The sequence below is a fragment of the Leptinotarsa decemlineata genome, unplaced genomic scaffold (assembly GCF_025532065.1).
Source record: "Leptinotarsa decemlineata unplaced genomic scaffold, Ldec_3_MD MMD2_tig00026340_RagTag_RagTag, whole genome shotgun sequence".
NCBI lineage: Eukaryota > Metazoa > Arthropoda > Insecta > Coleoptera > Chrysomelidae > Leptinotarsa > Leptinotarsa decemlineata.
Window position 1 is genome coordinate 6,188,071 of NW_027412694.1, and position 17,164 is coordinate 6,205,234.

Genomic DNA, 17,164 nt, shown 5'->3' on the forward strand with positions numbered 1-17,164 from the left:
TTGAGAAGACAGCCTTCAATGTTGAAGGAGGTCACTACGAGCACCTGAGGATGCCAATGGGCCTCAAGAACAGTCCGGCAACGTTTCAGCGCTGTATGGATAACATCCTCAGAGATTACGTTAACAAAATTTGTCTAGTTTACCTAGATGATATTATCGTGTTCTCAACATCGCTTCAGGAGCACATAGACAACCTCTCTAAAATATTTAAATGCTTGAAGAAAGCAAACTTTAAAGTTCAGATGGATAAATCAGAATTTCTCAAAAAGGAAACCGCCTATCTGGGACACGTCATAACGACCGATGGGATCAAACCCAATCCCAGCAAAATATCGGCTATAAAGAAATTTCCTATCCCAACTACAACAAAACAAATAAAAGCGTTCTTAGGACTTCTCGGGTATTACCGGAGATTTATAAAAGACTTCGCCAAATTGACGAAACCTCTCACAATGTGCCTGAAGAAAGGTGCAAAAATCGTCCACAATTCTCAGTTCATACAATGTTTTGAACATTGCAAAACATTGCTTACCAATGAACCGATCCTGACATACCCAAACTTCGAACAGCCATTCAATTTAACGACTGATGCAAGCAACTTTGCCCTAGGAGCCGTCCTTTCACAAGGACCAATTCGTTCTGACAAACCAGTCGCATATGCGTCTAGAACACTCAATGAGTCTGAACAAAATTACTCTACTATCGAGAAGGAGCTCTTAGCAATCGTGTGGGCTACTGAATACTTTAGACCATACTTGTATGGCAGAAAATTCAAAATTTTCACCGATCACAAGCCCCTACAATGGCTGATGTCACTCAAAGAACCCAACTCACGCTTAGTGAGATGGCGTCTCAAACTAGAGGAGTTCGATTATGAAATCATCTATAAAAAGGGAAAGTCAAACACCAACGCGGACGCACTATCTAGAGTGGAAATACATACAAACGAATTACAAAATTTTACAGATGAATCCAACGGAGACCATCGTGAAATTTTGGATATTTTGGATATCTCCAATAACACTCCTATTAGACCAAATCGATCAAGAGATGAGGAATCAATTATCCCTCAGATGGATGAAAATCCCAATCTAAATGACGTCGATAGTGACGAAAATCCCCCCTCATCATATTTTGAAACCCCATCGTTACTAGACTTGATCAATTTTACGGACTCTCCTATTGTACCTCCCGTCATAGATGTGAGTACAAATAATGGAGCCAACAACGACGGAAATCATCTTAGCAGTAATAACATAGCCCGAACTGATGTTGAAGATCTTATCAACGAAGTCACTAACACAGGTGTCAGTGATGAAATACCCAATGTGAACATATCTGACAATAATAACTGTGAAACCGTCCACTTCAACGCCGAAGACCCTGTACTCACCATTCCAACCTCGGAACAACCCTTGAATAATTTTGACCACCAACTTCATATTGATCTCGTGTTCTATTCACCAGCAGAACCGAAAATTAAAGAAATTTTTAAAAATAAAAAGAGAATATTTGCTCAGTTATCATTGCAAAATTTTGAACAAGACGTTATCAAACTGCTCAAGGATTTTCTTGATCCAAAATATACGTACGCAATATATTTGCCAGACGAAAATATGATACCCCGATTTTGTGAAATAATTAAAAATACATTCAAAACACCCTCGTATAAATTTGTTAGATGTACAAAAGCGCTAAAAGATGTTATTCGGACTGACGATCAACAATTAACAATACAAAAATATCACGAAGACAAAACAAACCATAGAGGCATAGTCGAAACAGAAAAACGAATTAGAGAAACTTATTATTGGCCAAAATTAGGAATCGATACCCGCACATACATTAACAACTGTCCTGTATGTCAACCTAATAAGTATGATCGTAATCCCCCCAAACAAGTTTTCCAAGTGAGTCCAACGCCATCTAAGCCATTCGAAACAGTTTTTATGGACACATTTCAAGTAAAGAATCAAAAATTCTTGACTATCGTTGACGCTTTCTCCAAATATGGACAAGCGTACCCTCTTCTCAACCTTAGCGCTGTTGAAGTTGCTAATAACCTACTCACTTATATTAATCATCATGGTGTTCCTGAATCACTCAGCTCAGATAACGGAACTGAACTAAAAAATGAACTTATCCAAGAATTCGCAAAAACCCACAACATAAAATTACATTATGTTACCCCCGATCATCCTGAATCTAAGGGAATCGTTGGACGATTTCATTCCACGATTATTGAGCATTTGAGAATTCTTCAAACTACTCACAAAGAGCTTGACATAATTAAACAAATGCCTTATGCAATAATGGGGTATAACCATTCAATACATTCCGCAACAGGAATGAAACCTATTGATGTTATAACTGGACATCTATCTACCTCGGACCCTCTCAATATCAATATTGAAAATCGAGTACAAAGCGCCTACATGGCAGCTCATAAAAACAAGACCTCCGAGATCTATAGGCACCTCAATGAAAAACTCAACAAATCCAAACAAAAACTAATTGAAAAACGGAACGCAAACCGCGAACCCCCTCTCACTTACAAAGAAAAAACACCGGCATACAAACGCACTGAGGCACGTAATAAATTAGCCTCAAAATTTAAAAGAGTAACAGTTTTGAAAGACCAAAGGACAAAATTGAAATTACCTAAAAATACTCTACACAAATCAAGTTTCAAAAGACCATTGTTTCAGGTTCGTCCTATCGCTGACGATGAGCCAGGAAGTTCAAATACAGTCACTAAATAAAAATCCAGGTATCCTACCCTTCAAGTTAGGAACCGCACGAGTCAAAAGTAGTTTCCACACCTTCATTCATTACTTTGACCTTACTCCTATCGCTGACGAACTTATTCTTATACAAAATCAATATTCAAAATTACTTGAAGCAGTCAATAGCGGGCTGTTACACCCATATTTTCAAGAGTTGAAAGCGATCAATCAGTCGATATTCTTTCAGCTCCAATTATCATTTGCTAAATTTGATACACTCACACCCATCAGGAGATCAAAACGAGGCCTTATAAACGGATTAGGCAGTATAATTAAGAGTATTAGTGATAATCTAGATTCTCAAGACGCCGAAAAGTATGACCAAGCCATTATAGAATTGCAAAACAGCCAGGAAAACATTATTTCTAGGGTAAATGATCAGATCTCACTCTCAAAACATATAATTGAAACTTTCAGTGAAACAACTGCTACGGTGAAACATAATCAACAAGTAATTGCAAATAGAATAGATAAAATTGCTACAGAACTCTCAACCTTTGTTTTTGATTTCAATCATTTTCTTGAAACAAAAGAAGCATTCGATCAATTAAGTGCCATTTTACACCTACTAATCCAAATATTAACAGATCTAGAAAATGCAATAACTTTTGCAAAATTACATACTACGCACCCTAGCGTTTTGAAAATAAAAGATCTCGAAACAATGATAGCATTTTTATCAGAACATTATTCTTTCGAAAATTTGTTGTTTGGATTAGACCCAGTAAATACATCTCGATATTATGATATCATCGATATAGGTACATATCAAAGACATAATAAAATCGTCTTTATCATCGAACTCCCTTTGGTACTTCCACATATATTTACCCTTTACCATCTATACTCGATTCCTACCTTGAATGGAACCACCATTATACCACCTTCACCCTATCTGACAACGGATGAGGTGTATTTTCAATATTCCACAACGCCCTGCCTGGACCTGCACGATGTCCATTACTGCCCTTGGAACAACCTCCTGCCGGGATCTACCACGAAGGATTGTATCTTCCAAATCCTGAGCATCGACAGTAACCCACTCAACTGCGAGCTGATACCAATCCAACAGGAATCAAACATTATCGAACAAGTAGATGAAGCCCACTATATTGGCATCTTCAAGAATGCCACCCGTATCCAGACTATTTGTAGAACAACAGACATAACCACTCTCAAGGGAGCACACTTGATCACCTTACCTCTTGGATGCCAGTTCAAAACCCCCACGGACGAATATGTCAACCAAGCAACAGAAATAGGTGAACAACCCCTACTTCTACCAGACATAGTGCTTCCTCAAATTCCAACAACCCAGGTGGTACCAGTTCTAAAACTCCAAGACGTTCCTCTAGACAAGCTAAATGAAATCCACAGAGACGCCGACCGCTTATTACCCTTGACAACATATATTCTCCCATCATCAGGTTATATTTGGACAGTTCCAGCATATGCTATAATCGTAGTATGTTTTTTGATATTTGTTATATACAAATACAAGCACCTGTTAGTCCGACACCAACCACCTGAAGGACCTCAAGAGGGAAATACAGATCCTCCCTTACCAAGGCAGCGGAAAACATTTTTCTCTTCGTGAAACCCTGTTTTCCATCTTCGGAGGGAGGAATTACGTTGTCACTGACCCCGGATTCTGCTGACACTCAGCTACAATTCCTAGGAAAGCTTCTTATCAGCATAGCCGGCCAGAGAGCATCGCCTCGGGAAACGACCTTTCGCATTCAGTCTGATTTTATACATGTACTGTTAAACATCGTTTTTAATAATTTTTATGTATTGAATAAAAAATCATTTTTTAAAGACTTTTCGGTTTTTGGAAAACATAAGTCGCAGAAATATGTGGATTCCATTAAGTGGCGCTGAACCCTATTTTGCCCATCAAGTACGTAAAAACGTAAATTTCCAACATATTCCTACGAAAGAAGATGAAAGGAAGGGTGAAGGGTCGGAAGAATCTCTTGGACACTGTTGTATCCAGATCTGAATCCTCTTCATTTTTTCTTTCTACTACATTAACAAGCAATAATAAAATAAAATGAACAAATTATTCATTGGATCCAAGAAATGTGAAAAAATTGTCCAGCATTTATAAATCCCCAAAGAAACTTCATTCGATGATACAAGCTATGCAGCAGAGCTGAAAAAATATTTCTTTAACTGTATGTCATTATTTCTGTCATTATTTCTTTAACTGTATGATGTTTTTTTTTCAACTTAAGTTCTTATTAACCAACATTTTCTGTTGTTACAACCTATCTGAATATTCCAGGTTAGAAATGAAAAAAAATTGACTGTTGTTTCGGATAGTCCCTCAAATTATTGCAGTTTTTTTGAAGAACAGAAATTGAAAAAGAAATTAATGTCTCAGGTTTTCTAAAAACCGTAAAATTTCTACGAACATACTGCAAAATCATATTACTCACGAGTACTTCTTCAAAACACTCATGAAAAATATCCTTCGGTTTATTTTGAGAAATTATTGAGGAACAGTACCCTATGTTATGAAAACTTTTTATCAGAACTGGCTTCTATTACCTCCTTCAGTTTGGACCATAAACGAAGAAATTCAAAGTAAACTTCACCTTGTGCTTGATCTTGGTTGACCAATAACAGTATTTTTGTAACCAGGAGTATTGCTCCAATTCCGGTAAACAATTCTTATCTTTCCAGGATAAACGTCCTTTACTTTTTCGATCTCCAAGTTCAAGGTCTGAAAACTTAAAAATTTTGACTGTTCATTTTGGAATCTATATAAACGATTCTCTTCAAAGAATAAATTTGTTCCACACATTTCAGTTGCGCATCAATATTTTCGGTGATGGATTCTTTTTTACGGAATTGTCAGAATACAATTTTGAAAAATACACCCCAGAATGAAATGGGTTAATAAATTGAGAGTTCCTCTGAAAAATAGTTGACTGAAAATTTATTTTTTGTACAATACGAATCTTCTCGGAATCTCACTCATGAAAAATTGATAAAGTCTTATACATCAGCCAAATTTGAATTGGCTGACGCAAACAAATTGAAATTCTAGTTTCTGAGGCATCAAATGAATATACAAATCAAATTGAATTAAATTTTTGAACAAAAACAAAAATCATTGCTTGATGATATGATTAAAAAATAACAACAACAAATATATATATATATATATATATATATATATATATATATATATATATATATATATATATATATCACATTTTATGTGACAGGCAATATCTGGTTTGTTGAAGGAGATACACAAAATGTTTCATGCAAAAGTTTTAGGAGTTCATGAGAGCTATATTTTGGTGCTTCAGGTGCTTCAGACCAAAATTCCATTTTTTAAAATAGAACGCCCTGTATATCATTGCATATTCAGATGCTACGTTAAATTCGGATATCATTTCATGTTTGGTTTTTGAAATTCGGTTACGGCGTTGTTGAGTTATTGCTTAAAATGTAAAGTCTTGAGAACGACTATTATTTTTTTAAATATCTCATACAATTATTCTCTCTGCATCAGATCACATGAAAATTAGTCAAAATTTTGGGTGTTCGAAGTAATGGTTTCAATTTTGAGTTGTGGAATTCAGTCAGGAATCATTTTGAATATGAAACAATTGCGAAATTGAAAGAGGTGTATTCGAAAACAAATCTTTAATTAATAACAATGTAAATACTATAACTTGATAAATCATTTCATAAGAATGGTAGGTACCTAGAAATAAGTCATAAAAATTGTTCAAAGTGATGCCCATTAGATATTATACAGGCTTCGAAACGTCGAATCACTTCTCTCGTACAAGTCGCTCTTATAATATCAGGCGTAATATCACTGCACGCTAGTCGAATTTTCATTTTCAGATCATCCACATTCAAAGGGGGAGTAGTGAAAACAATATCTTTTAAATAACCCCATAGGAAAACATCAAGCGGTGATAAATCTGGGGAACGAGCCGGCCACCGAATTGGACCCTTATTACCAATACATCTATTTGGGTACGTTCTATCCAGATATTCAGTAACAACCTTTGAATTGTGAGGAGGAGCACCATCTTGTTGCCACCAAATTCCTTGTCGTTCTGCTATGGGAATATCTTCCATCAACTGAATCAAATAATTTTCTAGAAAATGTAAATATCGCAATCCATTGAGATTTTCATTGAAAAAGTAAGGTCCTATGATGCGGCCATTGAACAATCCACACCATACATTAATACCCCAAGTAGTTTGAAAATTACTTTCGCGGACCCAGTGGGGATTTTCTTTAGACCAATAGTGACTGTTATGTCGATTCACAACTCCATTATTGTGGAATCGCGATTCATCGCTCCACAAAATTTGACTGAATATGTTAGGAATTTCATGTAATATTACCTGAATACAAGCAATGAATTCAAGTCGTCATTCAAAGTCCGTGGGTTTCAAACCTTGTACCAACTGAATTTTGAATGGGTGGTATTTATTTTCTTTCAGAATTCTCTGTACATTAGATTTGCTCACACCGACTTCTTCTACAAGAGTACGGATAGAAACATGTGGATGAATAATAATATAAGCCAACACATTGATCTCTAAATCTTCAGTTCTAACAGATCTCGTATAATGACGATGCTTTATAGTAGAAGGAAATGACCCAGTTCGCAATTTTTCTACAACTCTCGAAAAAGTCATTCGTGACGGAATGGGTCTGTCTGGAAAACGTTCTTGGTATAGACGTTGTGCTTGATGGCAGTTTTTCTGACATTTCCCAAAAATTAATAACATATCAATGCAATCACTTGGACTAAACGCGAAAGGCATACTACAATTTAACAACATTTGTTACTATGGTATCAACAAGCATAAGCTACTTGATGAAATTGTGCAATATGAAGCAATTCACCCTCAAGTTAGTCACATTCTCAAGAATTTCAATATTATATTCAACTGATATCGATATCGTATCGTAGAGGTGAGAATAATGGTTTGTATTCAGTAGTAGTCTAGTTCAATTTAATAAAAGATATAGACTGGATTCGTGTACGAGTAAATAAGTTTTTTTGAAACTTTATATTTAAGGAAAAGTGCAATAACTCAACAACGCCGTAACCGAATTTCAAAAACCAAACATGAAATGATATCAGAATTTAACGTAGCATCTGAATATGTAATGATATACAGGTCTGTAGCACCTACACCAAACAACATGTATATTTAAAAATTATATCAAAATATAGCTCTCATGAACTCCTAAAACTTTTGTATGAAACGTTTTTGTTTATCTCCTTCAACAAACCAGATATTGCCTGTCACATAAAATGTGGGACACCCGGTATATATATATTGCAGTTCTAGTTCCATGGGTGGTGTTGTCTTATTATAGAGTTCGGTGATTGGTCCGGTTGCAGTAGCTGGTGGTCAAATTGGGGAGTTTTGTTTCAGATACAGGTAGGCCAGGGGTGGTATTTGGTGAATACATCGAACTTCAGTGTGCTCGGGTTGTGGGCTGTCCACTACCTAATCGCCAGCGGAAACTCATCGACGATGTCCTGGAATAGCTCCGGTATATCCTCCAGGGCTCCTAGGAGCCTTACTGGGGAAACAAGACATTCTTCTTTGGAATCTTTCTAGAGCCCCCGTGGGGCCTCCAGTGGGTGGCCAGCTTGTCTATAGTCGCGGTGTTGGTGCTGCTGAGGGTTCTGACAACGTATCGGCCTTGAAAATCATGAAATCTTGAATTCATGAGTATGTCATTGACTTAGTTGGAAGGGAATCGGTTGTGTATGTTACGTATTATTCTCCTCTCATTTCTTAGTTTGTGATGGAAAAGTCTCAGGGAGATCGCACAGTAGATCATGGCTTTATAGTCCAGGATCGGTATTATAATCGTTTTGTATGTGTGTAATAGCAATGGGTCTTCTATTATTATTAGTCTTTGAGTATAAGAGAAAAACGTGTCATTGAATTGAAAATAGTTCTGAGACAAACAAATTGTAAGCAAATCAACAAAACGCTAAATTCTTAATTTGCGCACATTATAGGAAAACATTGTTTATTTTGACGAGATCTACTACATCCTTAGTTTTTTTAATGTTCTCAGCAACTTCACTTAGCGCCCTAGGAGCTAAGTAAAATGAATCAATATAGAAAATTGTAAATGTATGAGAAAGTGTACCTTTTTTGCATGGAAAAGGTGTGGAAGTTGGGTTTTTTCATAAAAATTACCAAAAGTTTACTGTCAAAAAATTTAGGGCAATACGAAATAGATAATGACAGCGTACGCAGCGCCCTCTAGATGTTACATGAAAATTAATACGAAATTATGATTGCCCACGTCAAAAAACGCCGGGTTACAAATTTCGTGCAAATATTTTTTGCAAAAGTTATTTTTCAAAAACAAGCAAAAAAAATGAATTTTAACACCCTGCATCTCCGAAACGAGGCGTTTTCACACAAGTTTATGCTAACTTTTTACTTGAAATTGTCTCAGGAATACGTCACGTGAATATTTTAACATACTTATGTTGCACCCTGTATAAGTACAACCCCTCATGCCCATATATGCAAACAGTGCGAACGAGAAAGCCCTCTTTTTCTCTTAATTTTTGAACGACATATCAACGTGGGACAAAGTTTACGTAAATTGCATCATTTCAAGTACTTTTCTATGAGAAAAACAGTGTGATATCACATGGCCGTTGCCTCTCATTCGAATTTGGCCAGACTCCTCCTGTTCATAGTGAACAGAAGATTCGTCCGGGGGCGACGCTTGTCTTTCATCAGGCAATGCTGCCACCCTTTGAATTTTTATTTGAAAAACACTTACATTTTTTACTAGTCACCTACTTTTTGGGAGGCCTTCGGATCAGGGCCGTCGCCATGAGGGGAAGCCTCCCCCCTTGCTTTTTCGACTTGGGAAAAAGTTGGGAAAAGTTGGGAAATTTTGAAGATAGAAAAAAGTAATAAATGAAAAATAAGAAAATGAATAAAAATTTAAAAAATAAAAATGAGAGAAAAGAAAAGGAGAGGTAATAAGAAAAGAGAAAGAACCAGGAGAAGGTTGGGATTTCCCAACATGCATAACTTGAAGATAATTCTGAGTTGTTTGAAATCTTCAAAAAAGTTTAATTTCTCCCAAGTAAGAAAACAGTCCTGAACAGTCCACACATTTTTCGCTGTTTTTCCGACTTGGAAAAGTTGGGAAATTTCGGGCCGTGAAGATAGAAAAAATAATAGTAGAAAACAATAAGCACAATATTATTTAAGTGTTGTTTCCTTTCATTTGTATTGAATATTCCTATACATGGTGGATATTGTGAAAGACCAAGGAGTTTGGTCCAAAGTAAAATGATTCAACTTATTATTTTTATAATCACCAAAATTTATTTTTGTTTGTGCATACCCTAACGGGCATAAGCATTCAGCCAATCTTTGGATAGCTAAGTAAGAAAATTAATATATTATAGTAGTAACTAATCCCTCGGCTTTCATTTCTTCTAAAGTTGGGAAATTTTGCTGCTGGTGCGGTTGGGAAAATTTGGATTCCCTCCCCCCCTGGTTTTTCTTTTCGCTACGGCCCTGCTTCGGATAAAAATAACACATCTTTTATTGAACTGACGACCTCGTCGAGCCCGAGCACTGGCTTAGAGGGCGCTAGTCCTCTCAATGCCTTTCACTTCAATATTTATTCGAACTCAACTTTATTTTGAAATACACCTTTCTTTTGGATTCCACTTCGACCACGACATCCACGTGCCATCTTTGAGGGCGGACGTTATCGGCACAACCGTCCTCTGTCGTGATCGGAAAGGAAGTCCTGTGATATCAGTCGTAGCTGAGTGGGAGCTATCAATATGTTTTCAGATGGAAAGGAGAGTTGTGTGGTACTAACTTTGACATTACTTTCAATTCTCTATAAAATACTGGTTTAGTTTTGAAATTAGGATTAGCCATTTCTGAGTAATTATAAGTTTTTCATTCGTTTCATAAATCTGCCAAACTAGATTAATACTTTTATTTCAATAGGAAAATAATGTTTAACTCACTTCAGTTTATCCCAATGAATGTACAAAATATTCACCTTACCATTATCGATAATAATGAGGTCTATTCACAAATCCATTTCTTATATTTTGAAATGTTTCGGAATAATTTCGTCACAAGCATCTTTCAATGTACAAGGTGTCTCAAATTCAATCCTCATCATTGAAACTATGAGAGTTACGAAGACGGTTGAATTGAGGCAAAGTTGCGCATTTACCTGACTAACAATATGCCGTTGAGAAAGTTCTGAAATTCCAGGTATATCCGGAGATATCCGGAAAAAAACAGAAATTTCGGAAAATGGTTTTTATTTTTATCTGGCTTTATTTTTCGAAGGATTCGAAAATAAATTGCATTTTTTCCCTGCTACATAATGGTGTTTTCAGATTTGCTATCCAACATTTCGTCTTCCGGCCACCACATCAACTTTATTTTTTTCTCATTGGCGATACATTGGATTCTTTCTGTTTTGAATAGAACCAGATTTTACCTTTTCAATGATGTATCACAGATTATCATTCTTTTTCGAAAAATTGAAGATATTGAAAAAAAAATTCTTATCATAATAAGCTTTGACTTTGATGTTTCTGAATTTGACTTTCAATTTGTTACACTCAATGACAATTTGTACAAGTCATTGAATTTCTTACGAAAAATGGCCTTCACGAATGAAGAAAAAAGAGATATGATAGAAATTTATTACAAATACGATAGAAACAGTGTTAGGACATCGTAAATGTATTTAAACTTGTATCACGAAAGATAACAACCACATCGAACTATGTTCAAGTTATTGGATCAAAATCTCACCAAGTTTGGTTCATTTGAAAAGCCGAGGAAAAAATACGGAGGGCACAATGTCTAACTCGCCTCATACATACCTCATTTATCACATTTTCTTTAGTTTCCTGTACCATTCTGTCTCCGTGTTTTTTCATATTCAGGCCGTTAATTTCGCTTGGTCGGATTGACCAAGCGAAATTAATTTCTGCTTTTCATGGTGGAAAATAACTTGCGACGAATCTTCTGAATTGAGATGTTTCGCAGGTGTCTGGTGGTTTTACTTCAACTCTCTGCGCGGCATAGGCTGTGTTAGTTGTTGTTTTTTCCCTTGGGTATCTGCCACACGTACCTACAAAGTCGTAGGTCTGCATGAGAGGAAAGGGGCAACCTTGAGCATGGCATATATATAGAGTGGCCACTGAATTGTGGAAAAAACCACAATTTTGCCAGTAGCAAAAACAGCTGCACCAACAGATTTTAAAGATCTTAGGCCTATCAGCATTCTTATTGCAATCTCGAAAATCATCGAACGTCACGTTCACAGCCAAAAGCAGCCAAAAGCAAATACTTTACTCAACTTGAAACAATCTGGGTTAAAAAAAAACACAGTACAGGTACTGCCCTTATCAATATCGTAGATGATGCAAGAATGGCGATTGAAAAACAAAAAGTGACTTCTCTGATACTTTTGGATTTTTCAAAAGCCTTTGACACTATCAGTCACCCCGTATTGTTATCAAAGCTCCGATATCTAGGTCTATCCTCTGGTAGTGTCAACTGGGTAAGAAGTTACTTCGATTCTTGATCACAATGTGTATCTGTAATAAAAAACGAATGTATAGTTAGATCCTCTATGAAAACCATTCAACGAGGAGTTCCACAAGAATCTATTTTGGAGCCCATTTTTTTTCTCAATTTATATTTTTGACATGCATTGTAGTACCCATCATTGTGAGTTACATCAATACGCTGATGATTCTCAGATGGCTTTTCAATTCCCACCCAAACATTATAGAACTGCAGAAAATAACATAAACGAAGACCTAGAGACGATAAAAAGATATTCTTACTCCCACTGCTTGAAAATTAATCCAAGTAAATACCAAGTTTTGTTCATTGGCACCTCAAGCGCACTGTCGTATTTAGAACAAACAAATATGCAAATAAAATTATCAAATGATATAATAAATCCAGTGAACGTAGTCAAAAATTTAGGCGTTTATTTGGATAGCTCCTTAACTTTCTCCAAACACATTTCCCAAAAACGAGAGTGAAACACTTATATAACTATAAAAATGTTATCACTTCCAGTATAAAATATAAACTTTGTAACACTTTAATACTCAGCTTATTCGACTATACCGATGGTGTGTATACACATTCTGTTACAATGGCAGCCAAGCAAATTCAACACGTTCAAAACTCCTGTATGCGTTACTCTTTCAATATACCATCTTGAGAACACATTACTCCGTACCTAAATAGCCATTCTGAGCTCAATATGGAGAAACGTCGGGAACTCCATTTCTACACTCTAATTCACAAAATTGTGAATCAAAACGAGCCAATCTACCTCCCAAAAAAGCTCAAGCTAAATAGTCATGCACACAGAACTGGACATCAAAACACAAAAAAAAATTAAATATCTCAAATTCAAAAAAGAAATCATACTCAAACTACTGAATGAACAGACTAAAAACTCTTTAGATGAACTCTTTTCAAAGCAAAACTGCAATAGAAAAACTGATAATACAATTTTCTATATATACATGTACTATCTAGTTATTACAAATATTTCAAAGAGCAAATTGTATATGAATTCTTCAATAATTTCATTTCTCGTTGAACTTCTCTCCTTTTTGCCCTCATATTTATCGAAATTTAAATTCAATGTATCCGACATAATTGTGATAAATTATTTGGGTGGATAAACGTATTATTATTATAAAATATGCTGGTCCGTATTGAAAAAAATGAGGTTGAGGGTGGCCCAGAGAGAACGAAACGTTGAATTCGAAATCTGATTACGTCAAATTGAGGAGAATTTATCATCCAATATAAAATGCCTGTTATATTTTCTGATGATTTCTGAAATAACTTGGATAAAAATGAAAAATCAAAAAGACAGAATTTACTTTTTTCATGATATATCAATAACTGGCCCAGATATTCTCGATTCTCGATGAATACAACTTTTTCTCCATTTGACCGACATTCTAACTCTTATGGTTTGAAAGTTACTAATACAATCCAATTAAAAAAGTGGACACTCTGTATATATATATATATATATATATATATATATATATATATATATATATATATATATATATATATATATATATATATATGTGTGTGTGTTAACTCGAAGATTCTCACGGATAAAAAAGTACCAGTTCGTACCAGAATGGACAATAAGATCCATGCTTCGTAATCCCAAGGATCAGATACCACTGGAATCACAAGGAGTGTATGAAGTACTATGCCATGATTGTTACAGTACTTACATCGGTCAGACCAACAGACGAATCAACATACGCAAAGTTGAACACAAACTAGCAGTGAAGGGAAAAGTCACCACGTCTTCTCTCTTGCAACACGTACTGCAGACAGGACATAACATCAATTTCGATAACACAAAAATACTGGCAAGCAACGAAAACATTTACTCGCGAACAATCAGAGAGGCTATCGAAATTGAAAAATGACCTAATAATATGAACAAGAGGGATGATGCGCAAAGATTACCATCAACATGGAGATCCGTTTTATCGCTTCGCACAAGCAATCAGACCGCTCAACCCCAGAAGCAAAACTCGGTACATGACATACAGGTACAATAACAGAGGCAGGAGAGGCAGCTCAGGTAATAAGACCAAAACAGGTAGTCGAGCAAACTCAGGTAATGGCAGCAACGCAGGTAAAGGAAAACATCCATCACTATAAATTGAGACACAGATTTCGAACTTATCAGTCTGGTTGAAAAGAACCAGACATCACCAGAAGAAGGCAAATGAGACTTTGCCGAAACGTGAAAATAATTCTTATGGGGATAAAATACACAGAACACGGAGCGAAACCCGGAGGCGGTCCTCGATTGAAGACAAAATGAAAAAAAAAACAAGAAAGTACTTGATAGCTGCGTAAATGCAAGCGAAACATAAGTGGAACCACCTATTGGTGTGACACCCAAGTCAACTTGGCAAGTTTTTATGTCAGTGTTGGTGGTTTGACCAATCAACCGACAACTGCGGTAGCAGAAATTTGGAAAGCTAACCTGAAATGCCATCGGAAAACGAATCCACATGTTTCTAGAAATGATATGAAATCTAGAAAGGTTAATGCAGTCAAGCTGCTGGGAAATAATTCCATGAAAATCAAAAAATAAATGGATAAATACTCTTCGATCATTTCCATATTGATCTCAATTTAAGAGCCACCGGTATACAGTTGTTACAGCCTATTGAGCATCGTCAGTACCGGGCAGGCGGTCCTCGATTGAAGACAAAATGAGAAAAAACCAAGAAAGTACTTGATAAAAATAGCTGCGTAAATGCAAGCGAAACATAAGTGGAACCACCTATTGGTGTGACACCCAAGTCAACTTGCCAAGTTTTTATGTCAGTGTTGGTGGTTTGACCAATCAACCGACAACTGCAGTAGCAGACATTTGGGAAGCTAACCTGAAATGCCATCGGAAAACGAATCCACATGTTTCTAGAAATGATATGAAATCTAGAAAGGTTAATGCAGTCAAGCTGCTGGAAAATAATTCCATGAAAATCAAAAAATAAATAGATAAATACTCTTCGATCATTCCCATATTGATTTCAATTTAAGAGCCACCGGTATACACTTGTTTCAGCCTATTGAGCATTGTCAGTTCCGGTCAGGCGGTCCTCGATTGAAGACAAAATGAGAAAAAACCAAGAAAGTACTTGATAAAAATATCTGCGTAAATGCAAGCGAAACATAAGTGGAACCACCTATTGGTGTGACACCCAAGTCAACTTGACAAGTTTTTATGTCAGTGTTGGTGGTTTGACCAATCAACCGACAACTGCGGTAGCAGAAATTTGGGAAGCTAACCTGAAATGCCATCGGAAAACGAATCCACATGTTTCTAGAAATGATATGAAATCTAGAAAGGTTAATGCAGTCAAGCTGCTGGAAAATAATTCCATGAAAATCAAAAAATAAATAGATAAATACTCTTCGATCATTCCCATATTGATTTCAAGTTGTTTATATATATATATATATATATATATATATATATATATATATATATATATATATAGAAAATACCTATCAAAAATTAAACAATAAATATTATAAAATGATTGATAAGTAACGTCCACTAGTTTCACGTCAGCCGGCAACTTTCAGAATCCTACTAGTTGAATTTCAATATTGAATTTTTAATTTCACTAGTTCGGACTTCCATTGTCTACTATATAAAATGATTATTCTTTTTTAGTTGTTTCAGGGATTTCAAATCATTTTTAAATAGTAGACAATGGAAGTCCGAACTAGTGAAATTCATCATGAAAAATTGTCAATCACCTTCAAACAAACATTGAATTTTAAGAAAAACCGAAACATGAAATGGAAAAAGTCGTCACTGTCGATATTTTCAAGTCCCAATTTTCATGATGATATTAAATGGTTTTTACTGTATCAAGAAACATTTTCAATATTTTTCAGGTGATGAGGCATGGAACAAGAACTCCGGCTAGTACATACCCTAATGATCCATACATCAACGAAACTTTCTATCCAATAGGATGGGGGCAAATAACAAACGTAAGTAGAGAAATGAAATTAATAAATTGATGGACGTAGCCATTACCACGTGGTAGGGAAATCATTATGAAAAAAAGAGAATTGAAACTTTCTGTTTTTACCACTTTTATTTGTAACTAACGTTACTGCCCTTTCGCCCTATAAGGACATTTTCAAACTTATGCATTAATGTCCTTATAGTAAAGTTAGCTACAAATAAAAGTGTTAAAAAACATATAAAGTTTCAATTCTTTTTTTTTCATAAATTAAATTAACGTTTTACTGTCATCAATGCTCAGCCTCGGATCTTCAATTTTTAAGGCGGGTCGAAAACTGCAAAATGCCGCCCCCGCCAACTTAAATTTATTTTTACCTTTATCATATTTATAATTTCAGCTATAAGATGTCCACTAGTTGATTGACATTTGAACATAGGCCTTCCGGAAATAATGCATCCATCGTGTTAAACCTATTTATTTACAGGTTCTAAATAAATATATGTATACTTAAAATGAAAATCAAATATATTATTCCATATCGTGAATTGAAATTACAATTTTACTTATCGAGCTTTTTGTTCAGCAAATAAATATATGGTCTTGTCATAATTTAACTCACGTACAGTTCGACTTTCTATCGCTGAGATTGCAAGACTTGATAAGCTTGTGGATGTAGTAGGAAGCGTACAGTAAATTCGCAGGGCAATACAATTCTTAAATCTCGCTCATATTTTCGAGCCAGATCTGCTCCATATTTTTGCAGTTCTTCAATTGACATTT

General features: G+C 35.6%; 1 protein-coding gene across 3 annotated transcripts in view; it reads left to right on the forward strand.

Moving 5' to 3' along the window:
* Window positions 1-17,164, forward strand: part of LOC111516264 (prostatic acid phosphatase) — a 99,803-nt gene that overhangs the window by 52,206 nt on the left and 30,433 nt on the right. For all 3 annotated transcript variants that reach the window (XM_074183476.1, XM_074183473.1, XM_074183472.1), the window contains exon 3: window positions 16,308-16,406. In XM_074183476.1, the coding sequence (XP_074039577.1) occupies window positions 16,308-16,406 (99 nt within the window). The remainder of the gene's footprint in view (window positions 1-16,307; window positions 16,407-17,164) is intronic.